The following is a 25,170-nucleotide window of genomic DNA, read 5'->3' as shown; positions in this document are numbered from 1 at the left end:
CCAACTGCAGGCAAAATAAAGTTTGCTGCAATCCAATCGCAAACATTCATAATGAAAACACCACAAGACTTACATATATATTCACTTGATTTTTGACCCTCCACAGGGGAATTATATCTTCAATATGTCCCATACTACTAATGATTGACGCTTCGACTTTTTTCTGGCTGCAGCATGCGGTCCAACAGGCATATTTCACTAAAAAATTTAGGCCGAGTAGCCTGTGTCAGTTTGCCAAACAAATTCGCCATGTATATTCCTCAAGCAACAAACACCAGTAAATTTCTCAAGTGAGTTGAACGTGTAGCACAGAAAAGGGAATATATATTGGTACATTCCATTTTGTATTCTGTAAATAGACGTAAGCCTTCATTAGCTTTACTTCAAATTGCCGCCACTTAAAATAAGCACGTGAAGAACCGCCTAATTTTAAGAAGCAGTCAAAGAAGCAAGTTGTACTTGTGGTACCTAACTGCAGTATTAGTTAAATCCTCGTGCTACCGCCAAGCGTTTCTGTGAAGAAACGCAAAAATTGGATATTACACCATGAACTACTCGTCGTGAGCAAACCAGTTTTAGCGGATTGTAACTGTTGCAGAAGTCATATATAGCCAGCGTCTTCGACATACTTGTTGCACCGCGGCAGGTATCGTATCATACGTGAATCATTATTTTCTATATTTTTGCGGTTGTCGATTGAAAAACCTGCAATGGGCTGGTCTGCGCTCCTTCGGCTGGCACTGTAGCGTTGCCTTCGAGACCTGCATTGTCGTCTAAGAAATAAGCTCTTTGAATAAATTTTCGAAAATGAAGACGTCGTAAAAATATATTTGAGATGACCACCATAAGTATACCAGCAAAGAGAACGAGGGCGCGCAAACGAAAACACCGCCGAAAGCGCCTGGACACCGCCCGAACTGTAGCAGACGACAGGCGCGAGTCCTTGCCCTGACGTCACGCGAGCGGCGCTCGCAGCGCCCCTGTAGTTCGTTCTCGGGGCTAATAACCCCAGGAGTCGTTGCAGTTGCTATCGATTGAAACTCCTCCAATCAGGACCCACCGCGGGTTGCTGTGCAAATTCCGACGAATGGACGAGAGACACCTGCATCAGGCGATCCCGGTGAAATGGTTCATCGGCGCCGCTCCGGCGGGGCCACCGGATGTAACCCAAACATGACTCGCCGTCGGGCCCGGCCAATTCGCTCGGCGCCCGGCTTCAGCTGCATGCCGGCAAAGCGAACTTTCGTTGCGAGCTCTAGCACAACAACATGTTTGTCAAGGTGCGCTGCAGTGACCATAGGATGGTAAGAACTCGAATTAGCCTAGACTTGAAAGGGGAACTGAAGAAACTGGCACATAAGAAGCCGATCAATGAGTTAGCAGTAAGAGGGAAAATAGAGGATTTCCGGATCAAGCTACAGAACAGGTATTCGGCTTTAACTCAGGAAGAGGACCTTAGTGTTGAAGCAATGAACGACAATCTTATGGGCATCATTAAGAAGTGTCCAATAGAAGTCGCTGGTAACTCCGTTAGACAGGATACCAGTAAGCTATCGCAGAAGACGAAAGATCTGATCAAGAAACGCCAATGTATGAAAGCCTCTAACCCTACAGCTAGAATAGAACTGGCAGCGTAAGACAGCTGACATAAGAAAATATAATATGGATAGAATTGAACATGCTCTCAGGAACGGGGGAAGTTTAGCCTAAAAGCAGTGAAGAAGAAACTAGGAGTAGGCAAGAATCAAATGTATGCATTAAGAGACAAAGCCGGCAATATCATTACTAATATGGATGAGATAGTTCAAGTAGCTGAGGAGTTCTATAGAGATTTCTGCAGTACCAGTGGCACCCACAACGCTAGTGGAAGAGAGAATAGTCTAGAGGAATTTTAAATCCCACAAGTAACGCCGGAAGAAGCAAAGAAAGCCTTGGGAGCTATGCAAAGGGGGAAGGCAGCTGGGGAGGATCAGGTAACAGCAGATTTGTTGAAGAATGGTGGGCAGATTGTTCTAGAAAAACTGGCCACCCTGTATACGCAATGCCTCATGACCTCGAGCGTACCGGCATCTTGGAAGAACGCCAACATTATCTTAATCCATAAGAAAGGGGACGCCAAAGACGTGAAAATTATAGACCGATCAGCTTACTGTCCGTTACCTACAAAGCATTTGCTGAGGTAATCGGAAATAGAACCAGGAACACCTTAGACTTCTGTCAACCAAAGGACCAGGCAGGATTCCATAAAGGCTATTTAACAATAGACCATATTCACACTATCAATCAGGTGATAGAGAAATGTGCAGAATATAACCAACCCTTACATATAGCCTTCATTGATTACGAGAAAGCGTTTGATTCAGTCGAAACCTCAGTAGTCATGGACGCATTATGGAATTAGAGTGTAGACGAGCTGTATGTAAAAATACTGAAATATATCTATAGCGGCTCCACAGCCACCGTAGTCCTCCATAACGAAAACAACAAATTCCCAATAAAGAAAGGCGTCAGGCAGGGAGATACGATCTCTCCAATGCTATTCACAGCTTGTTTACAGGAGGTATTCAGAGACCTGGATTGGGAAGAAATGGGGATAAGAGTTAATGGAGAATACCTTAGTAACTTGCGATTCGCTGATGATATTGCCTTGCTTAGTAACTCAGGGGACCAATTGCAATGCATGCTCACTGACCTGGAGAGGCAAAGCAGAAGAGTGGGTCTAAAAATGAATCTGCAGAAAACTAAAGTAATGTTTAACAGTCTCGGAAGAGAACAGCAATTTACAATAGGCAGCGAGGCACTGGAAATCGCAAGGGAATACATCTACTTAGGGCAGGTAGTGACGGCGGATCCGGATCATGAGACGGAAATAATTAGAAGAATAAGAATGAGCTGGGGTGCGTTTGGCAGGCATTCTCAGATCATGAACAGCAGGTTGCCATTATCCCTCAAGAAAAAAGTGTATAATAGCTGTGTCTTACCAGTACTCACGTACGGGGCAGAAACTCGCATGCTTACGAAAACGGTTCTACTTAAATTAAGGACCACGCAATGAGCTCTGTAAAAAAGAATGATGGGTGTAACGTTAAGGGATAAGAAAAGAGCAGATTGGGTGAGGGAACAAACGTGGGTTAATGACATCTTAGTTGAAATCAAAAAAAAAGAAATGGGCATGGGCAGGACATGTAATGAGGAGGGAAGATAACCGATGGTCATTAAGGGTTACAGACTGGATTCCAAGGGAAGGGAAGTGTAGCAGGGGGCGGCAGAAAGTAAAGTGGGTGGCTGAGATTAAGAAGTTTGCAAGAACAACATTGCCACAATTAGTACATGACTGGGGTAGTTGGAGAAGTATGGGAGAGGCCTTTACCCTGCAGTGGGAATAACCAGGCTGATGATGAAGTGCAGTGAGAATTACTTTCTGAATTTTATTGTTCTGCTCCTCACTATGAAGCACTTGTTCTCAACTCATGGAAATCTTTATTCTATGTCTTCAAAGGCCCACCTCACGATGATGTTTCCTCCTTTTTTAGCTCTTTAGATTCACTCTTGGAATTTGAAAATATCATAAATAACAAATAATTTTAGGTGGCAATTTTAATATTAGTTTACTTGCAGATACAGTCGAAACCTGCAATAACGAAATCCTGCAACAACGAAATTCTCATGACAACGAAATATTTTCGGATCTCCGGCGAACGCCCATAGGATTCCATTCTTTTTATACCTCTCGACAACAACACGTCACTGTACTACAAACCCGCACGAACGAAATTTGCTGGAATGTAAACCCGTATATTACTACTTGCGCAAAGCTAGCAGACACCAAAATATGCTCAAATGTGATTTGTTTGCACTAAAATTGTGAAAAATACCACTACATTACACTTGCGTGGGCACTGCCATTTTTGTTTACAAAAACAACCAAGTGCCGGAAGCGATCGCGTGTGTTGGAAGCACATCACGGCCGCCATCTTGTTTGTTGATCTCCTGTTTTAAGCGACACGCATGTTTCTACCGACATGTTGCGACATTTTTCGCACGCTTAGTGCAGTGCGTAATGTGCGCCTCGGTCAGAAAAATGCAGCAAAAACAAGTAAATCGACGTCCCATCAATACGGAATTGTTTATGGCACTTGCAATGGCAGTCTCAGCAGGGAGTGCCATGCATCGGGCCACAATTGAGCGATCGTCCGAGAGCACGCATTCCTTGCTTCAAGAACGCTGGCTTTGGTGCCACCTGACGGGCATCGCATGCGGTTTTGGCAACGGATGTAGATTTTTGGAAGGGGTCATAATTTCGATCGATTGCTTTCAGGTATACGGCACCGGGTGTGCCGGCGCCTGCAGGCGACAGCATGTGCTGGAGAAATGCTGCTGCAAGCGGGAACCGCTGTTGCTCTGCGTCCTATGCCAAGTTATGTAAAATCTCGCAAAAGTGATCGTATCTTGGAAAGCAGTCGACTGAGAGTATTGCTGCTCGGCAGTGCTGTTGATCAACACACATGGCGCACTGTACTGTCGGCAGTACAGTTCTTTGTCCTCGAGCAAGCTTGCCAAAGTAGGCTAGCAAAGTTTTGATGCTAAAGTTTCATTCTGCGAGGCATTACCTATCAGTGCTGTCTCATTTTGTAACAACGAAATTCTCGCAAAGGTGAATTTCACTGATTTTGCGTTTACAAGGTTCAACTGTAATCTTAATAAAGCTGTCCGAGTCTTTCTTAGATATATACAATTGCCAAAATGTAATAACTTCACCAATGAGGCTCTCAACTACCACAGAAATGCATCTTGATCTCTTCATCACAAATCATGGTTTGCACTGTCTGCACTCTGGCGTCATTAACTATTGCCTCAGTGACCATCTTCTAATATTTATTTCTGTAAGTGAATCTTCTAACGCTATTGACCACTCTACACCAGTAGTATAGTGAAACCTCGTTAAACCGTAGTTCGCCGGAGCTCGGAAAAAGTTTGTACTAAACGATAGTACTGCTTAACCGAAATAGCGTGAGATCACCTGCTTACCAGTCAAAAATGTAACTCAGAGAGAGTGCAATGAAAGGGCAAAAGCGTGCAGTATTTATTCTCTTCACACGACAAAAGTCTGTTATTTTCGTTTGATGCCGAAGCGGCCTAGCAGCGATGGCAGCGGCCTCAAACTTACTGAAGCTGCATGCCACCTTTTCAGCCCGTCTCCGCTTGTCTGCAAATGCTCGCACTGCAGATTCCTCATTGAGGTTGCAGGTTCTCCGTGCACGGGTGTGGTAGTGCAGCAGAAGTGCTGTTCTCGCGACGATTGGCTGACGTAACACGCAGCTTCTGCCACTGTCGGGACTGAATCGCCCGTGCTGTCGTTTTCTGTGCCGTCCTCATCACTGTCGTTAGGCGACACTTCAGTAACAACAGAGGAGACAATGGCAAAAAGTCGAACCTCGTAGCCGAGTATCTTCTCGCAGTCGCAGCGGTGCTGCTTAGCAACATCTTTGCATTACAAATGCCACACACCGTTGTCAACGGTAGATCCATGTCGCATGCCAGTGCCTACTTCTTTGTGCCACGTTGGATAGCACGAACGATGTCAAATTTTTCTTCTATGATGAGCACCCGGTGTTTTTTATCCAAGCTTCGGCATGATACAAGTCCTAGTTTGCATGACGTCACAACGGTCTCTGGCACGGCTCCGAAATGATGTTGATGTGGCTTCATGTGCAAATGCACAGGGTACTCGGAGGCTGTTGTTCCAATCTCTGGGGCTTGTTATTTGGCTGGGCTGCCCGAGGGGGACAGTGCACTGCTGTGATTGTGCGACGAAAAGTGGAAACACTACGTGTTAACCAGTGAGTACGCAGTAAGCTGGTACGGTTTATGCGGATAGAAAACACATTATGTTCAATGGCCGCTAAATCGGGCATTTGACTTTACTAGTTTTAAAGCAAAACTACTGTTTAAACGGGTATGGTTTAACACGGTTTTACTGTGCACCTTTCATACACTATAATTAACTCTTTCACATTAACCACTTTTCATTAATATATTGCACATGTAAACTGGGATGATGTTCTGAGTGAATGTAATCCAGAAATTGCCTATGACAGGTTCTTAGAAATGTTTACATCTATCTGCAATTCATGCTTTCTGCAAAAAAATTTTGCCGACCAAAGAAAGCTCATAAGCTAATGACTGACATTTTGCACCTAGTAAGAAGACGTGAATAGCTGTACAAAACATTCATTTAAACTAGATCTCCTCATGTGCTTAGTGTTTTCAGAAAACATAAAAATCATGTCACTAAAGAACTTTGGGCTGCTAAAAACAGATGCCTTTATAACTACTTAATTTCTTCATATCAGCACTCTGGGGACATGTGGCGCAATCTAAATACAATATTTGGGAGAAGTACTGAACATATTATGAGGATATTGAAAGACAATGTGGAGATTTCTGGAGCACAACTAGCAATTGCATTTAATGATTCGTTTCTTTCTTATCTCCCATTATTGTCTGGAGGTGGCAGCCTTTCTTGCATGCAGCCACGCTGCGAGCATACTAGTATGTTTCTGTGGCCAGGATCTGAATCAGAAGTTATTACAACATACACTAGTTTAAAAAACAGCACGGCCATAGTTATGATAGATCTGTAGATAAAACCATAAAAATTCGTTATTGACTTGATAGTGCATTGCTTAATGCATATAATTAACAATTACCTTTCAGGTGCAGTATTTCCCTGTAAAATGCATCATGCAAAAATAGCAGCAATTCATACAAAAGGTGACAGGAATGATCTTACGAACTACTATCCTATCTCCATTCTACCAGTCTTTTCAAAAGCCCTTTAAAAAATTATTTTAATGCGTTTAATTGCATTTACTGATGGCTACAACACGCTGAGTCGCAGTACAATTTCAGAGAAGATACATACTGAGCTGGTACTGCTCATGCAAAAAAAAAAAAAGAATACTTGAAATGTTTGAAAGTCAGAGCTTGGTCCTCAGCATCTTTGGGGGGATTTTACAAAAGCATTCGATCATAATAATCACATCATACTTATTAAAAAATTTGAGCACTATGGCATTTGAGGAAAAGCTATGTCACTTATTTCATTGCACTTACAGCATCGGTTACAGTTTGTCATGATTAATGGTCACTCTTCTTCAATCAAGCCTACTAATTTAGGTGCTCCACAGGGAAGCTTGTTGGGTCCTTTTCTCTTCGTTCATTACATTAACAACATTGTTAATATTGACCATATGAGCAAGCATATATTATATGCCGACTATACTAGCCTGTTTTTTGCTGGCTCGGATGTCACGTGCCCATCTTCTTTGGCAAATTATATACTTCATCGCATTCACTTGTGGACTACAAATAATTAATTAAAGCTAAACATTTATAAAACTAAGACAGTTTTGTTTCAATCACGAAACAAATCCTGCTAACTCCCCCAACTATTGCTAAACGATTTCGAAATAGAAGTTGTAGAAGGTTTTAAAACACTTGACGTAATTTTCTCCAAAGTTTTGTCCTGGGATGCCCACATTATTTACTTGTCAGAAAAACTGTCCAAAGCCAAAGTAATTGGTCTTGTGCATTGACATTGCTTTATGTTCCCTCTTTCGGTTAACAATGTTTTGTACAGTGCTCTTTTTTGTTCCACACTAAACTGTGGTGCACTAGTTTGGCAAACAACAACAAAAGAAAAATGGGAAGAAACTTCTTTCGCTTCAGAAATGTGCAATACACCTAGTTTTTAAAGCTCCTTACCTAAGTCACACAGACGACATGTTCAATAAACTTAAGATTGTTAACGTACAATGTATGTACAATTTCAGACTAGTACTTCAACAACCTAATTTAAATACACATAAGAAAAATTGCATTCTGAAATTGCTGATAAGGTCAGAAAAAACACTAATTGTGTTTTCTCTATCTTTCCTTACTATTTTTTTCTGGTCCAGTGAACTTTCTGGCAATATTTTGTTTGTATATTTTATGGATTTTCTTTATGCACATTTTGCCCCTTATTTGCATAGTTTTGTAGTTTCTGAAGCTTTTCGCATTTCCTGCATATTGATTTTCTCCTGTACAGGCGCGGCTACTGCTAGTGGGAACACGGCAGCCCGTGGCCGCAGAGCGCCACGAACGGCGCCTAATGAAGTCTTGGCAGGTAACTCACTATAGCAGATGACTCCCTGGGCTTCTTGCCAATCGCTTTGATGTGCTGCACCTCCGCCGCAAGACTTCATGAGGTGCATGTGGTGGGCCACTCCACAAAGTGATGGAATTCATGTTGCTACTAGCAGTGGCCGTGCCTGTACATGTATGGAATTGATACCACTGTATGCCATGCTCTGGTGCACAAACCCAGTCAAGGCTTTTCAGACTTTTTGACCGTGCTCCAAACATCTCACTGATGTTGAATAAAGATGAATAGGATTGAATAACTGCATAGTCACCATCCATGACAGAGTCGATAGCTACCACGGTTTCGTCCACAGCAATAGCGGCAAACAGTAGTTGTGTTCTGACTTGGTGCACGTGTCAGCCACGAGCCTTCAAAAGTGCTAGGTCGTCGTCCAAGATCGCGTCAATAGTGGCCGCAGTTTCTTCTGCAGCGTTTGCGCCAAACAGTACTTTCTTGCTAAACATCCCCGCAGGGGCGTCTGCGTCAGCAGGCGTTTGGTGTGTTGCGACACCACGTACCCGAGCACACGAGGGTTGGACCCTCCCGCGTGTAGCCCTGCGTGGCTTAGCCGTGTCTGGGGAAAGGGGATCCTGGCGGTTGAGCTGATGCTGGGTGTGTGGACCTTTAAGGCCCCCCGGCGGAGGCAACACACCCCTTTGGCCTCTGCTTCACATAGACGGCACCCCCGGACTGACCCACCTGGGCGAAATCGGTAGTTGCCTTTTCCTGTCTCTCGATCTCCCTCCAATCTTCGCCTTTCTCTCACTTTCCATCTTTCCTGTCTTCTCCTGGCTTCTCTTTACTTCCAATTTTTCCAGGCAGCAAGGGTTAACCTTGTGTGAATAACCAACCTAGGTTATTTCATATTTGGTTATAGTGGTATAGTACAGCTGGCATTTGCAGGCCATGTTTTACAGGCCCTGCAGCGTCCCCTTGTAGGACTCCACGGTGGGTGGCTGGTGTTACTGCCGAAATTACAGTCTCTTATGACTACTTCCTTTCCCCCACTACCTGATCGCTCCCTGAAGAGGGGGCACTCTGATGATGTCTTAGAATTTTTTGCCCGTCAAAAAAAAAACTTTCCCTCGCTTCCATGTAGTCCACTCTGAACAACCAGACAAACCCTTGCAAACAATCTCACCATTCCTCGTGTCTAAGTCTCTCACCCAAATTTTTGGTACAGGTTACAAAGCATCCAGAATGGCAAGCGGTGATCTCCTCTTGGAGCTCCGCAACCTGAAGCAATATGAAAAGCTACCCAATCTAGTATCATTTGGCGACGCCAAAGTAACAGTAACTCTGCATCGTACTATGAATACCTCCCGTGGCGTAGTCTCCGATGATGATCTCTTGGAGCTGACTGAGGCTGAGCTCTTCGAGGGCTTCAGTGAGCAGAACGTCATCAACGTTAAGCGAATTAAGATGAGGCGTGATAATAAGGAAATTCAGACCAAACACCTGATACTTACTTTTGGCACAAGTTTACTGCCCGAGTCCATCGAGGCCGGGTTTATCAAGCTCCGTGTTCGCCCATATGTTCCAAATCCCCTGCGTTGCTTCAAATGCCAGCGTTTCAGTCACAGTTCACAGAGCTGTTGAGGCCGCCAAACCTGCGCGAAATGCAGTACTCATGAGCGCACCTCTGAATCTTGTGAAAACTCTCTTCATTGTGTAAACTGTGAAGGGGAGCACGCTGCATACTTGTGGTCGTGCCCAACTTGAAAAAAAGAAAAAGAAATTGTGACAATAAAAGTAAAGTAAACTACAAGTTTCAAGGAGGCACGCAGGCGCGTATCCTACCTGCCAAAGAACACCTTTGCCGAAGTGGCGCGTCAGGGGGCAGCGCCAAACGGTCTCCGGTGGCTGTCCGACCCACACCCAGTGAGTCGGCAGTGATGCCATCCGCCTCCCCGGTGGATGCAGCTAGTGCTGCTACGCCAACCTGGCAGACGGGGCCATCTACCTCTGGGCAGGTGACCTCAAAGGCCTCGTCCAACGTGCTGAGGCCTTCACGCCAAACAAAGCGCTCGGAAGACCGCGTGTCCAGCGCCTCGCAAGAGGCGATGGACACAACCACCAGCAAGACGGCGCCACCAACACCTAAGGAGCAGCGAGGCGCTCTTGATTGCTCCAAAAGAGACAAAACTCCCGTCACGATGCCAGAAAAAGGCCCGTGAGCCAACCTCAGTCTTTTAAACACACAGCACTCAATACATATAGCATAATGGATACACAAATACTACAATGGAATGTGCGAGGATTTCTACGTAACCTTGACGACATTAAAGAGCTCCTACATGAATATAGACCATATGTGCTGTGTGTTCAAGAAACGCACCTCAAACATACGCAAACTAATTTTCTCCGACAGTAAGCTATTTTTTGTGAGGACCGTGATGACACTGTCGTGTCGTCCAGGGGTGTGGCCATTATAGTTGCCAAAAGTGTTGCTTGCCGGGAATTGACTTCGTACGCCCCTAGAGGCAGTTGCTGTCCGAGGAGTGTTGTTTAACAAACTAGTCACGATTAGTTCCATATACATTCCTCTGAATTACCAACTTCACAAAACAGAATTTCAAAACTATATAGATGAACTTCCGGCACCTTACATAGTTGCCGGCGACTTCAACGCACATAACACTCTGTGGGGTGATTCTCGTCGCGATGCGAGAGGTCGCCTAATTGAAAACTTTCTCTCCTCCTCAGGAGCAGGTATAATTAACAAGAAAGAGCCGACGTACTACAGCGTGGCACATAACACGTACTCATCAATAGACTTAAGTATAGTATCCAGGACACTAATTCCGTATATTGAGTGGAGTGTTCTGAAGAACTGCTTTGGGAGCGACCACTTTCCAATTATTTTAAACCTAACCAAACAGGATGGATGCTCGCCACATTTTCCGCAATGGAACATGAACTCAGCCAACTGGGAACTGTTCCAAGAGTTGACTTATTTAGGCGAAAATAACATTGCTGGTTTTAATGTAGACGATGCTGTGGCATATCTAACAGGTTTTATTATTCACGCTGCAACTAAATGTATTAAGCAAACCAACGGTTTGGCAAGCAAACGTCGCATCCCATGGTGGAACGATGAATGTCAGAAAGCACGACAAAATCAAAATAAGGCCTGGAAATTGCTTCGAAATTGTCCAACCGCTGAAAACCTTATTAAATTCAAACAAGTCTACTCACAAGGTCGGAGAACACGTCGACGAGCAAAGAGAGAAAGCTGGGATAGGTACATGTCTAGTGTAAATTTATACACTGATGAAACAAGAGTATGGAACAGGGTAAATAAGTTAATAGGCTGGGAGTCACATCCCCTACCGTTAGTAAGTAGCCAAGGTGATAGCCTGGAAAATCAGGCGGATTCTCTAGGCGACCACGGTCAATATATCTCCAGTGCATCGCACTATACAGAAACATTTCTAAGACACAAAGAATGCGAGGAGCGGCATCCCCTAAACTGCAAAGGCTCATCGAGTGATGCTTACAATTGTCCATTTACTTTGGCGGAACTTAAGGCGTCTCTGGCTTCTTGCAACCACTCGGCGCCAGGTGGTGATCGTATCATGTACGAAATGATTAGGCACCTACACCCGGAAGCTCTGGAAACACTTCAATCTCTTTTTAATACCATGTGGGTGGCGGGGTATATCCCATCGTCCTGGAAAGAAGCTATAGTCATTCCCATACTTAAACAAAGGAAAGATCCTGCCTTAGCCAGCAGCTACAGGCCAATAGCGCTAACAAGCTGTCTGTGCAAAGCTTCTGAAAAAATGGTAAACCGGCGCTTAATCAGCTTCCTAGAAAGCAACAATAAACTAGACCCCCTTCAATGCGGTTTCCAAGAGGGAAGGTCGACAATAGACCACCTTGTCCGCATTGAGGCAAGCATTAGAGATGCGTTCATTCATAAGGAGTTTTTACTTTCAGTGTTTCTGGACCTAGAGAAAGCGTACGACACGACGTGGCGATACGGGATCCTCCGCGATCTTGCCGCGATGGGCGTCCGTGGGAACATGTTAAACACAATTGAAAGCTATTTGTCTAACCGCACTTTTCGCGTAAAGGTTGGTAATGTCTTATCGAAATCATTCACCCAAGAAACTGGTGTTCCGCAAGGGGGCGTACTTAGTTGCACACTGTTTGTTGTAAAAATGAACAGCCTACATACAGTCGTTCCACGGTCAATGTTTCATTCCGTTTATGTTGACGATGTACAAGTAAGTTTCAAATCTTGCAATATTGCTGTCTGCGAACGACAAGTGCAGCTTGGGATAAACAAATTGTCTAAATGGGCGGATGAGAACGGCTTCAAAATAAACACCCAAAAAAGTACCTGCGTACTCTTCTCAAACGGGAGAGGGGTAGCACCGCTGCCTAGTATTACGATCAAGGGAGACCACCTCTCTGTGAGCAGCCAACATAAATTCCTGGGAATCACTTTAGATTCAAAGCTTACGTTTATTCCCCATATTCAAAATCTGAAAATAAAATGTTTAAGAACAATGAACCTTCTCAAGCTTTTGTCACGCACTACATGGGGTAGTGATCGAAAGCGTCTTTTGAACTTATATAACAGTCTTGTCCTCTCCCGCCTTGATTACAGAGCAATAATTTATGATTCTGCAACGCCAAGTGCATTAAAAATCCTAGACCCTGTCCACCATCTGGGTATCCGTCTCGCGACCGGTGCTTTCAGGACAAGTCCAATCCAGAGCCTCTACGTAGAGTCGAATCAGTGGTCACTTCATCTGCAACGGTCATATAGCAGTTTCACATACTTTCTGAGAGTACAAGCGAACATTGAACATCTTTGTTATTCAAGCACAATCGATATCACTGCTGCTACGCTCTTCCATAACTGGCCTGCAATGAGGAAGCCGTTCGCTTTGCGTGTGAAGAACCTAATTGAGGAAATGGGTGTTCCCCTTCTTGAACATTGTCCAATGACTCAAGTGAAACTGTTACCACCATGGCAGTGGCAGATCATAGACTGTGATATGTCGTTTGTAGATGTCGGGAAACATGCGCCAGAGGCACATATTAAAATGCATTTTTTAGAACTCCAGTATAAGTACTCTTGCACTGAGTTTTACACGGACGCTTCCAAGTCGAATGCAGGGGTTTCTTACGCAGCCACCAGCCCATTTTATTCAGGATCCGGCGCACTGCACCCGGAAACTAGTATATTTACAGCAGAAGGCCATGCACAATTGTCGACAGTGAAGCATATAATGAAACAAAACTTCGAAAAACAGTCATATATACAGACTCTCTAAGCGTCGTAAAAGCCCTGAATTCACTCTCTAAACACAAGAACCCTGTACTTGTTGAGCTCTACTCCATTCTGTGTAGAGCATACATATCTAACCAGCATATCATTATATGCTGGGTAGCTGGCCATAGAGGCATTGAGGGAAATGTAGCTGACCAAATGGCCAGATCAATTACAAGTCAAGCTACTCTTACAGCTGCGGTCCCTGCTACTGATCTGAAGCCTCTCTTACGAAGAAAACTACAGAACCACTGGCAACACCTGTGGGACGCGGAAACAAATAATAAGCTCCACGTGAGAAAGCCACAGTTTGGATTCTGGCCCTCTGTAACAAAATCACGCCGAACAGATGTCCTATTCTGTCGTCTCAGTATAGGACACACATTTGGCACCCATAACTTCCTACTCACCAAAAGTGACCCTCCAACCTGTGGTAGATGCAAGGAGAGGCTTACCATCCTCCACGTCCTCCTGGAGTGCCGGAAAGCCGAAGCAGAGAGAGAGAGAGAGAACTAAACCTTTATTTTCTGAAACGGTAAACCGAGTCAGAACCCGGTTCACCCTAGGTGAGAAAGAAATATGTTGCTCTTGCATACCGTTATTACATTCCTGTTCACGCGGCTATGTTTCTTGGCAGAGAACCGCTTTCTAAAATCAAGGCAGTCCTCACTTTCTTAAATGATATTGTCCTACATGTTATAAGCCCATTAAACTCGTAGAGCATCCTCGTTCCAGAGGATGCTGCTGCGATAATTGTGTTGAATAGCACATGCCTCCAGACCCTTGTGTTTCAAGGGCTATAAGGAGGCAGCAGTGCTCTAGCCAATCTTATAACCTGATGTATTTTTACACATTGTATCATTCTTTTGAAATGCATCCTAATGTTCATAGCGCATGTCATACGCCAGCGCCTTAATCTTATTATACTTATTTTACGTACTTTAGAGAGACTATTTTTTAAGGCCCTTTACAGCCACATCACTCCAACTTCATAGAACTCATTAAGTATGCTGCTAACTCATTACCATGGACATGGCGCTCTTTGGCCATACTTGGCCCTTGCGCCATTAAAAATCAAACATTCATTCATTCATTCTTGCTAAACATGTTTTGGGCGCAAAGTATGGAGCATGAATAAAGGGGGACAGGTAAGAGACAAAGGTTCGTTTTGACTTTGCTTGCGTGCCTTCGAAACTGCGTAGTTACCATTCATTATTGTGTTGATAGTGACTGCGCTTTCATCCACAGTTGTTGCAGCAAATGGTAGTTTATCTTTGACACGGTGCGTGCATCGGCCGTGTTCCTTCAGAACCGCAAGGTTGCCATCCATGATTGCATCGACAGTGGCTGCGGTTTTGTTCGAAGCGGTTGTGGCAAACAGTAGTTTTGTTTTCACTCAGTGCAAAGCTGTCGAGGATGAAAAGCACCAGCTACATCGTGATAGCTGGATGATCTGTTGGTGACCAGCTCATTGGCAAAAAAAATGATTGGGATGTGCACGCGGTTGTGAAAAGCATGTCTCTGATAAGGACGGGTACCGTGGCCATGCTGTGAAGGAAGTCATGAGGCCTTCACCGCTGCAAGCGCTAATCTGCCACGAGATGACAAGAATTGCAGCTTCCGCACTGCTGTTGTACAAAATAGAAACAGGACTTGCTGATTCACTGGGTCAGTAAAAGCGTGTTAACGTGATAAGCATCTTTTTGTTTTCTTTATACCCTCAGTAATTTGACATTCAGTTTGTTTGGACATTTTTGTTGGTCCCCTGAAATCTGAATTAACGAGGTTTTACTGTAGTCTCGTGCTAGTCACGCAAAGTTGAAGGTATCCTCAAAAGTTGCGGCCCTGAGAATTATGCCGACCCCCCCCCCCCTTTTTTTTTCTGGACGCTTGTAGAATAAGGTCACTTGTGTTCTGGCCAATCCAGTATTTTAGATGTCCGATTATTCGGACTTCCTAGCGGTCCCTGTTGATTCCAAGTTAGCAGTTGGCGACTGTATATATATATATATATATATCATAAAAATATCCACCGAGATAGCGACCAACCCAACAGCCAGGCACCCAGGCCAACCAGGGGAATGTTGGCAAAGAAAGCTCTGCTTAAAATCAGGCATCCCAAAAATCAGTGAGTAACTGCATTGCGAAATAATAGGTGAAATTTCGCCCATTCTCTGTGGCACGTGAATGTAAAAAACTTGTAGCTTGAAATATTGGACATGTGTGGCTTATGAGGCTGCAAGACTGTGTGTGCCCATGTGTCTACAGCCACCACTAGTACTACAACTTGGCTGTGATTTCAAATCCCCACCAGTCTTATTACCACATCCCACACTTGTTTGACAGCAATGGCCACATGTGCAAATTTGCTCTTTATGTGTGCCTTTGTACCAGTCACAGTCACGATAGCCTTGAATATTGGGGAACAGGTGACTTAAACCTGAGCTTGATCATCGGATCAGCAAAGTATGCGAGTAATTTAAGTTCCTGAGGCAACTTATTGTACATAATGTTTGGTGTCAGTGTGAAATGGCAGATGTGCAGATTATGGGAAACAATTATATAAGTGCTTGCTCCCTGCTTTGCTGACAGCAGCCAGCGTTATCAGCGAGCTTTAAGCGTAGCATGCATGATAGCTCAGCGTGCATCAGAGAAGTCTTGTCAGCATGCACTCAAGGATCACGGCTTTGCTTCTGCATTGCACTGATGCATTTCATCTTGCTGCAGATGGAACGTGCTCCGAGCTGCTCTGGTCTTGCTGATGACACACTGTCAGTACGATGCAAATAAAGTACAGCTGGGCACACGCTCGTGTGATGTGTAACGAATATCGGGTCTGTGTGAACATGTGCGCTCCTGGCAGAGATGATTTCACTTGAATTCTCTTTCGTGGCGAGTCCTTCTGCTTTGTTTTTGCCATTAACCTGCATAAACTAATGAGTACATGTACTGCTTGCAAATGTAGGCAATTTATTTTGTTGGATTAATTTTTTTTACTTCAATTTGCATGTGTTGGCTGTGACAATGTTTAAACTACCGAATAATTTTTGGCATGAGATTCATTATATCGATATTTCACTGCACATTGGTTAGCTTTGGAGAAAGGAATTGATTACAAATAATTAATTAATACTGTCTTTAGTAAACGCAGTAGTAGGCTGTGGATCTAGAAAGCTGGAAAATAAAACTTTTTTTTTTTTACTCTGTGCTGACCCAGCCTTGTATTTTGCAGGATGTAAGTGTGTCACGAATTTCTGTGTTCCAGTAATGGACAGACAATGAAAATGCATTAAAAACTTTTATTCCCCAAAATCAATTCTAATGAAGTAAACCGAACAGCAAAGTAAGCTCGCATATCTTAAATCATATTCACACAAGAGAAATTCATAAAACTAGCTACTATATACATAGAACCAAACTAGCCCTTTCGATGGGGGTGAAATGCGAAAACACCTGTGTACTTAGATTTAGGTGCACGTTAAAGAGCCCCAGGTGGTCAAAATTTCTGGAGTCCCCCACTACGGCGTGCCTCATAATCAGAAATTGGTTTTGGCACGTAAAACCCCATAATTTAATTTTTTAATTTAAACTAGCCCTTGGCTATATACTGCCCCTCCGTTCAACTAACCAAGTAACACGAAGTCACAAGAAACCGAACATTCTGACTGTCACCAGTGGTGTCGGACGGAGGTCCCGTGTGGCATATGATGTTGGCCTGCATGGTTATGACGCGGTATGGGTGTGGTCCTCAGGTTCCGAGGCCTGCATGGCACAGGACACGGTCTAGGCCAGTTGGGCATTGTGCCGCTGACGTGACCAGGTGATTGCCACCGTGGTACGGGATAGTCGCTGGTTATAACAGTGTTGGGTTTGACTGGGGCCATGGAGCACTGCCACGGTGATATCGTCGGGGCTCAGGAACTAGAGCTGTCGCCGGCCAACTCTCAGACATCCCCTCACCAGTCCATGGTCCTCGAAGCTGTCGTTTCCCGTCTCCAGAGCACAGCTGGAGATGTGTCTGCCCTGCTCCTCATCCACAGTCCAGCCACCTTCGCCTCCTTATCTAATTTTTTTCTCACCCACTTCACATGCTTCTAGCGTCACTTGTTCACTCTCACTTTCACCGAGTGGCATTATCGTCTTCTTCACATAAGACAAAATGTGTTGGGTAAAGGGCAGTGATTGCATATTAGTGAGGACCAGAATTGCGCACGCTTTGTTGACAGGCCAACTTAGGCCCCTACTTGGAAGGTGGGGGGGGTAAAACCTGATAAATTCATTCTAGTGCTCTCACAATTAACAGCAGCAGAATGAGCATAGCCGAGAGGTACTGGCCGCAATTGAAGTTGAAGGAGGAGGCATGCGCATAAAATGAGGGTTATACCATCAGGGAAAACATGTAATTTTCAGGAAAGAAACTGGGGCTTTTCACCTCTGCTTTGAATCGAGGAGACTGTTACCCACAGGTTACAGTTAACATAGTGGTGTGGCAGAAGGAAATGAAGGCCTCAACCAATTCTATGCAGTCGGCAAATTGTGCTTTTGCTGGTTTTGTGTGCGTGAACCTGGCCTTGTGGCTGCAACATACATGAAACACACAGCACTAATAAGTGCCATGTGTCTCTTTTGTGTCTGCCGTGCTGTGCTCACTTTGCCAACTTGTCCATGCCCTTGTCAGCCTTATGAAACACATGATTCAGTCTGATGATGTATAGCGTTTTATGGCACAAAGGCCAGATAGAATTCAGTCGAATCTGATTGTGCATTTCAACTGACTGATCTCTTACTGGTTCAGAGTTATGCACTGGCAGTAACTTGGCTAGCTATAAATCACCATTTCTTTATTGTGCTGAAAACTCCAGAGATTATAGACTGCCAGATAATTTTTGTCACAACTGTCGGGGAAAACCTGGAAAAATTGGAGAAATTGAAAATGAAAATATAATGGACACTACAAAATCCATAGATGGCATAGAATAAGCATTTTTAGAATTTACAAGAGTTATTTCTCATGCAAGCAGGTTGCTCACAGCGCAATAAGTTCATTGTGAAAGAGCAGCTTGGTCCCTATGGGGAACATGCAGGGAGCGCATCCGCAACATTGAGGCAACTGAAGAGGCCAAGTTGAAGCTGATTCGGGATCGGATGGCCCGGAAGGAGCGAGAGACATCATTTGTGCCCACCAACATGGCCGTCAACTTTGTCCAGCACAACCGTTGTGAGTTTTCCCATTTCAGCCCTTAGCTTGCAAGTAAGCGTAGTAAACCTGGCTGTGGAGAAAGAATTTTGTCGCCAGGGGGTCATTCCAGTGTCAAGATTTAAGCCTGGATATGTACAGATGACTGATTCTTTAACGATACTGCAAGAGCCTGGCCAAATAGCCAAGTACACGTGTACCAAGTTCACTTGAAGTGCAAGTTTCGTCTGCTAGGCTCTTCCTACCAGCATGTATAGCCCCTGGCACAACTAATTCGGTGCAAGTTTCCTGGCTTATTGGAGATAAGAGCTTGTGCCCCTGGCTTGCATCTCCTTTATTTTTTATTGGCATGTGCTGCTCTAGTGCACATGCACAGGAAAATAAACAAAACATGTAAGGATGCAATGCAGCTGGATCATAGGGGTAATAAAGAGTAGCGCAAAAGGGGATTATCAACATTTCGATCTAGCTTCAAACGTGGCACTAGCTTTGGCCCGTTGTAAGATGCAGTGCCAATACGTCAAATATAATGCTGGAACGATCATGCACATTTGCTTTCCCCTGGCTAAAAAGTGATGTGAACCTTGTGCCTGCACTGTATGATTCACTGCCAGGGAGTATGGCTGGTATTGTTCAGTTGGAAGGAGAGAGAGAGAGACAAAGAGGAGGAAAGACAGGGAAGTTAGCCAGTGTAAGTACCGGCTGGCTACCCTGTGCTGGGGAAAGGGGTAAAGGGAATAAAAGGAGAAAGAAGAAGAGGAGAAAAAAACATTAAGGAAATTCACGCAGTACCGCGATACTATGCGATACAACACTCAAAGGCGATCGCACAATTCGCATGTCCTTAAATACTTCAGCAAAGCCCTTAAAGGGACCCTGAAACGATTTTGGCGATTTTCTACAAACGTAGTGAGTCGTTAGAGTAGGTTCTTCTGATCATTAATTGATGCACCTAAGTGCTCTGCGTAAAGCGTGTAATTTATTATAAGGTTTTAAAAATACACATCGCTGCCGATTGCAGCGCAATGCTCGGCGGAATTTTAAGCCGCCCCTACCCATATGATGCAAATAACCCATATTACGTCACATGGGCGAGCTATCTGATTGGCTGACCAGGGCGCGTGGTCGATAATTTTTCCAACTTTATGGTGAACAAATGATGCTCGTAATAGTTGGAATGTTAGTTACTTTGTTTTTGTAAAAAGAAAATAACTTAAAGAGAATACACAAGAATAGTTTTTTAGTACACTTCAGCACTTCCGGCACACAGCAAGTGTCGTCTGCTTGTGTTACAACGTACTCCATTTTGACGAGAGCTCCGCGGTCAGAGTCGGTCTCAGTCTTTTCGCGAGCACTATGATTCGACTTTGTTGCCTTGTGGACTGCAAACCTATCGACCTGCAAACCGCGAGTCCAGTATTAGGGCAAACGCAAGCGCAAGGGGACAGGGTCTGGCCGCTTGACTGTGCCGGGATGAGCCACGAGATGAGCAGAAGGGCAAATGTGAATGGTCTGCACGGTGCAGCCACCTGGTGGCACGGAGCTCAACCATACACAGTAGCAGCAACGAAGTGTATTCTGTGCTGCTGGTGTGTATTTTTCGCAGGAGTGTAATCATCAACACGTTGATTTATAAATGCTTAAAATGCTTTATACTTGGTTAGAGCAATATTAGCGCTTTGTTTGAGTGGTTAAGCGCTGCGCCAGCAAGTGTCTGGACCGTGCACACCGATCAGGCTGCTCACGTACGTCTACCCTAAAGTTCCTTCATCTGCTTGAGTTTATGCCTCCAGTCATTTGCCGAAATGACCAGCTTGCCTGTTTTTAGCGGAGTACCGGACACGTTCGGCGCTACGACAGAATGCTCGCAACGCACGCTGCTTCGATAGCTCTCGGTCGACGGCCAAGCGGCTAGCGGAGAGGTCTCGCGCGAGAGGGGGCGTGCTCCTAAACAACCGGAAGTGAGCGATGTGACGTCGCATCGTGACGCTGAACCAGTGAAGGCGGAGCTTAGAGCCGCTCGCTCGGCGAGCGAGTTGAGGAGGAAAAGCATAGCTAGGGAGGAGGGTAACTTCTAATCGCTTGCAGCTCCATTAATACGTAACGCTTCACTTAAATTGTGGTGCGAATGTTCTACTTAAGCTGTACCCTACGCGCCTACAAAATTTGTCCGAACCGTTTCAGGGGCCCTTTAAGGCCTTGAGTGCCGAAGCCCGTCTGGACCAGTGTCCTAGAGCCTTCTCCTCTGTAAAGGGGCGATTGTCCAGTTTTTCGAGCGCGGTTACGAGCACTGTTCTTGGCACTTTGTAGCTGGGACAGTCACAAAGGAGGTGCTGAATCGTCTCCTCACAGTCGCAGGTGCCGCAAGTAGGGCTGTCGGCCGTTCCAATGCGGAATGAATAGGAGTTCGTGAATGCCACGCCGAGCCACAGGCGGCACAGAAGTGTTGCTTCCGCTCGTGGCAACCCTGGTGGTAGGCGGAGTTGCAGACATGGATCCAATCTGTGGAGACGTTCGTTCGTGAACTCATTGGTGTTCCACAGATTCTGCGTAAGCTCGCGGGTGAGGGAGCGAAGACTTGTGGCCGCGTCTGTTCGTGACAGTGGTAGTTGTACAACGTGGGCACCATCGTGGGCCGATCGGGCGGCATCATCCGCATGATGATTGCCCGCAATTCCGCAATGACCTGGTATCCACTGGTAGATGACGTTGTGCCCTTTGTTGATTGCTTGATGGTGGAGTAGTCGGATGTCTGCCACTAGTTGCATATTTGGTCCGTGGTTGAAAGGGGACATCAGAAACTGGAGAGCTGCCTTCGAGTCACATAAGAGGGACCATGACTGTGACGATTTGTGACAAATAAACTCTAAAGCAGCACGGATAGCTGCGAGTTCTGCAGCCGTCGATGATGTTACGTGAGACGTCTTGAACTTGAGGGTGACAGACTCTGCGGGAATAACCACTGCTCCAGCTGAGCTATTAGAGCAGACAGAACCATCCGTGTAAACGTGGATGCGTTCTTTGTGTTTGTCATGTAGGAATGAAAGCACGGTTTGTTTGAGGGCAAAAGATGACATCTCCATTTTCTTTTTGATACCGGGAATATCAAGAAGAGCCTGGAGTGGATGAAGGCACCACAGCGGTAGAGATGGTCGTGCTGCAGGCGTGAAGTTTGATGGTAAAGTTCCGTGGTTGGCGGCAATAATCCTGCTAAATGCTGAACGAGGTCGAGTGGCAGGAAGGGAGGCGAGATGATGCGATGGAAGTCGCGCAAAGTGCCTGATATGCATCCTTAAAGCGTCGACTTGAAGATACGTATCGATGGGGTGGTCGTGTGCGATGGCTATTGTTGCTGCCGTGGATGCACATCTGGGAAGTCCAAGGCAAATTCGCAGAGCTTGAGCTTGTACAGACTGGAGGGCACGGAGGTTGGTCTTACTGGTCCCACCCAGTACAGGTAAGCTATAGCGCAGGAAACCGAGGAACAGTGCATTATAGAGTTGGAGCATCACACTCACAGACGCACCCCACGACTTTCCTGCAAGAAATCTGAGCACGTGAGTTATCATGAGTAATTTCTTTTTTAGGTACGAGACATGAGGACTCCAGGAGAGGTCTCGATCTATTATCACTCCTAGAAAGCGGTGCGTCTTCTCGTAGGCAATCGGATGTCCATTAATTTTGACAACGTGCGGTTTCATTGCTTTACGCGTGAAAGCGACCATAGAGCACTTCTCGGAGGACACCTCCAGGCCTCGCGCTCGAAGATAACCTGATGTTAGTGTGGCCACTTTTTGAAGTCTGGCGCGCACCTGGGGACGCGTCGCTCCTGATGACCAAATGCATATATCGTCTGCATAGATCGACACATGGACGGACTGCGGAAGGATGTGAACCAGGTCGATGAGCACGAGGTTAAATAAAGTGGGGCTCAAGACTCCACCTTGTGGTACGCCACGGCAGGTGTTGTGTTGTGATGACGCACCATCCTCTGTTTGCACAAAGAATGACCTGTCCTTCAAGAAGCTGAGTATCCACCGAAAAACAAGGCCGCCTAGGCCGACATTGCCCAGAGCGTCTAGGATGGCTCGATGGGTTACGTTATCATAAGCGCCTTTAACATCCAGGAACATTGCCGCTGACAGCCTCCTTAGGCTTTTTTCGTGCTGAACAGACGAGACAAGGTCGATGACGTTGTCTATAGAAGAGCGTCCGCGTCGAAAGCCTGCCATAGCGTCAGGGTATAACCGGTAGTGTTCTAGATACCACTCTAGCCGCGTCAGCACCATCCTTTCCATCACCTTTCCGAGACAACTGGCCAGAGCAATGGGACGATAAGACGCCACATCTAGGGGTGATTTACCTGGTTTGAGCAGAGGCACAAGGCGGCTGGACTTCCATGCTGCAGGAACCACTCCTTCACGCCATGAATTATTGTACACGCCTAGAAGAGCATGCCGGGCTGTTTGACCGAGGTGTCCGAGAGCTGCGTATGTCACCCCATCAGGCCCAGGCGATGAGGAACGTCTGCACGCTGCCAACGCCGGAAGGAGAGTTCTAGCTTTACTAAATGCGTTTTTACACACATGCCCTATCTGTGAAATCTGAGATTAAGTTGGAGGTTGCCAAGCTGGGAGAGGGAGGCGAGTGCTGGAGGAGGATGGCTTCTGGAGGTGGAGAGGAGGAGTGCACGGCGGAGGGGGAGGAACGAGGCGGAGCGCCGCAGAGGTAGAGGGTGGGTGGAGGTGCGCTGGGTTCATTTCCATTGACAGTTGCTGCGGACTCTGCATGCACTATGAATTATCGGGTTCATCTGGCGACCGAGAGGTCGAGCAAGAAGCACGGAACTGCAACCTAAGTGGTGGCAGGCCGAGCGTGAATCAACCGACCCCGATGTCAATGGCAAGTGCCCAACACAAGCTGAATGAGACCAGCAAAAGGCGCGGGCTAGCCGTGCCTAGGACTAGCCTGTGCCTAGGAGTCTCCCGATGAACGTGCTAGGCGGCTTGTGACAGTGCGGGTGTGTCAGGCAAGACGGCATAGCTTAGAAACTCCACAACAGCACCCATCTGCTTGCATCTAACCCACATTCACGAAGTGAAACATCACGATAACCTTTTTTTACAAACCATGATTTTTTTCTTCATGCTAGTTCAAGCTATGCAACAGCATCTAATTGTGAAGAACCGACGCCAAGGCCTACTAAGCCACAAGACATGTCTGCAAGAATCTGATTTTAAGCATGTGCACCAAGGAATGTGCTAGAAGTGGGAAAATAAAATCATTACTCTTAGGAGAAATAGCTGATGAAGCATGTTTGTCTTTCTTTGCATGCTTTGTTCTTTATCTTACAGTTCATGTGGACTACAGCAGCATATGTGATACAAAGACGCGTCCGGGTTCATGTGTACTTGCTGCCTCCGATAAGCAGGGAAGCTTCCACTTAGTTAATTGCAACAGGGGCAGTGTCATGTCTGGGAAGAGCCTAGCAGATGAAACTTGCATGTTGAGTGAAGTTGTGCGCATGCGCTACTCTTGCTGATCTCATCGCTTCGAGCCATTAGAAGGCGCTGACCCTCCGACCAGTTGACGCTCGCACGGTACTGTTAAAGAATTGGCTGACTGTACCTTTACAAGCATGAAAATGCACACTAACATGACCAACCGACTTCTGACAAATGCCTGGGATTGCTGCTAAGACGATAGGTGCAAGAGTAAAGGAGTACAGACACAAAATATTCCTCTAGTATTTTCTAATTAATACAATGTAACTATAACCCTGTAATTATCATACGGAGCGCAAGTAATGCAACCAGTCCCAAGTACTGCTTCAGCTATCCTTGCAATTGCTATTATTGCAATTGGAACCAATGTTTTCACTCTCAGGGATTTTATGGATGAAAAATTTTTGTGAACATTTTCACCTGTAGCTTCTGTGTGTCATCACTCCAGTAAAATCTCTTGCACCAGTGGGTAATCAATCCATGTGTTCTCCCCTAAGGTGCTGTTTCTCTTTGCTTTGACTAGCCCCAGCTGATTATCAAAACAATAGAATCTCGGTACACTTAAACCTCGATATAACGAAGTTGTACTTGCAACGAAGAACTTTGTTAAATCGTGAATTTCGTTAATTTTAGGTTTTAACGTTTCAGCAGTACAAACAGCTTCACAAATTCCCACTGCATTCCTGGTAGATAGTATCTTGTAAGCACTTTGAAACAAATTGCAAGAAGTTCAGGCCATAAATAGCGTGATGATGAACACCAGTGCGTACGGTGCAGATGGTGCCGGGAGTGTTGGTGTGGCTCACGATGTCTGAGATTTGCATGTTGCATCGTGCGGCACTGTAAATCTTGAACCCCATGGCTGACCACGCTTATTGCCAGCTGGCACCCAAAAATTAAAAACAGAGGTGTAAAAGGATACTGATATTCGTCTTGAGCAAAATGAAAAAAACAAGTCACAGTTTTGCCAGAAAGGTGGAGCATTGATGGTGAT

The 25,170-nt window shown here is 45.5% G+C and overlaps 1 protein-coding gene across 1 annotated transcript in view; it reads left to right on the top strand.

The window, feature by feature from the left end:
* LOC135900795 (splicing factor C9orf78) overlaps positions 1-25,170 on the top strand; it is a 253,901-nt gene that overhangs the window by 202,349 nt on the left and 26,382 nt on the right. The window contains exon 7 of the mRNA XM_065430376.2: positions 18,560-18,693. Coding sequence (XP_065286448.1) covers positions 18,560-18,693 — 134 coding nt within the window. The remainder of the gene's footprint in view (positions 1-18,559; positions 18,694-25,170) is intronic.

Source organism: Dermacentor albipictus, unplaced genomic scaffold (assembly GCF_038994185.2).
Source record: "Dermacentor albipictus isolate Rhodes 1998 colony unplaced genomic scaffold, USDA_Dalb.pri_finalv2 scaffold_53, whole genome shotgun sequence".
Classification (NCBI taxonomy): Eukaryota; Metazoa; Arthropoda; class Arachnida; order Ixodida; family Ixodidae; genus Dermacentor; species Dermacentor albipictus.
The sequence above is the reverse complement of the archived record's forward strand: the minus strand, read 5'-3'. Positions and strand labels throughout refer to the sequence as shown.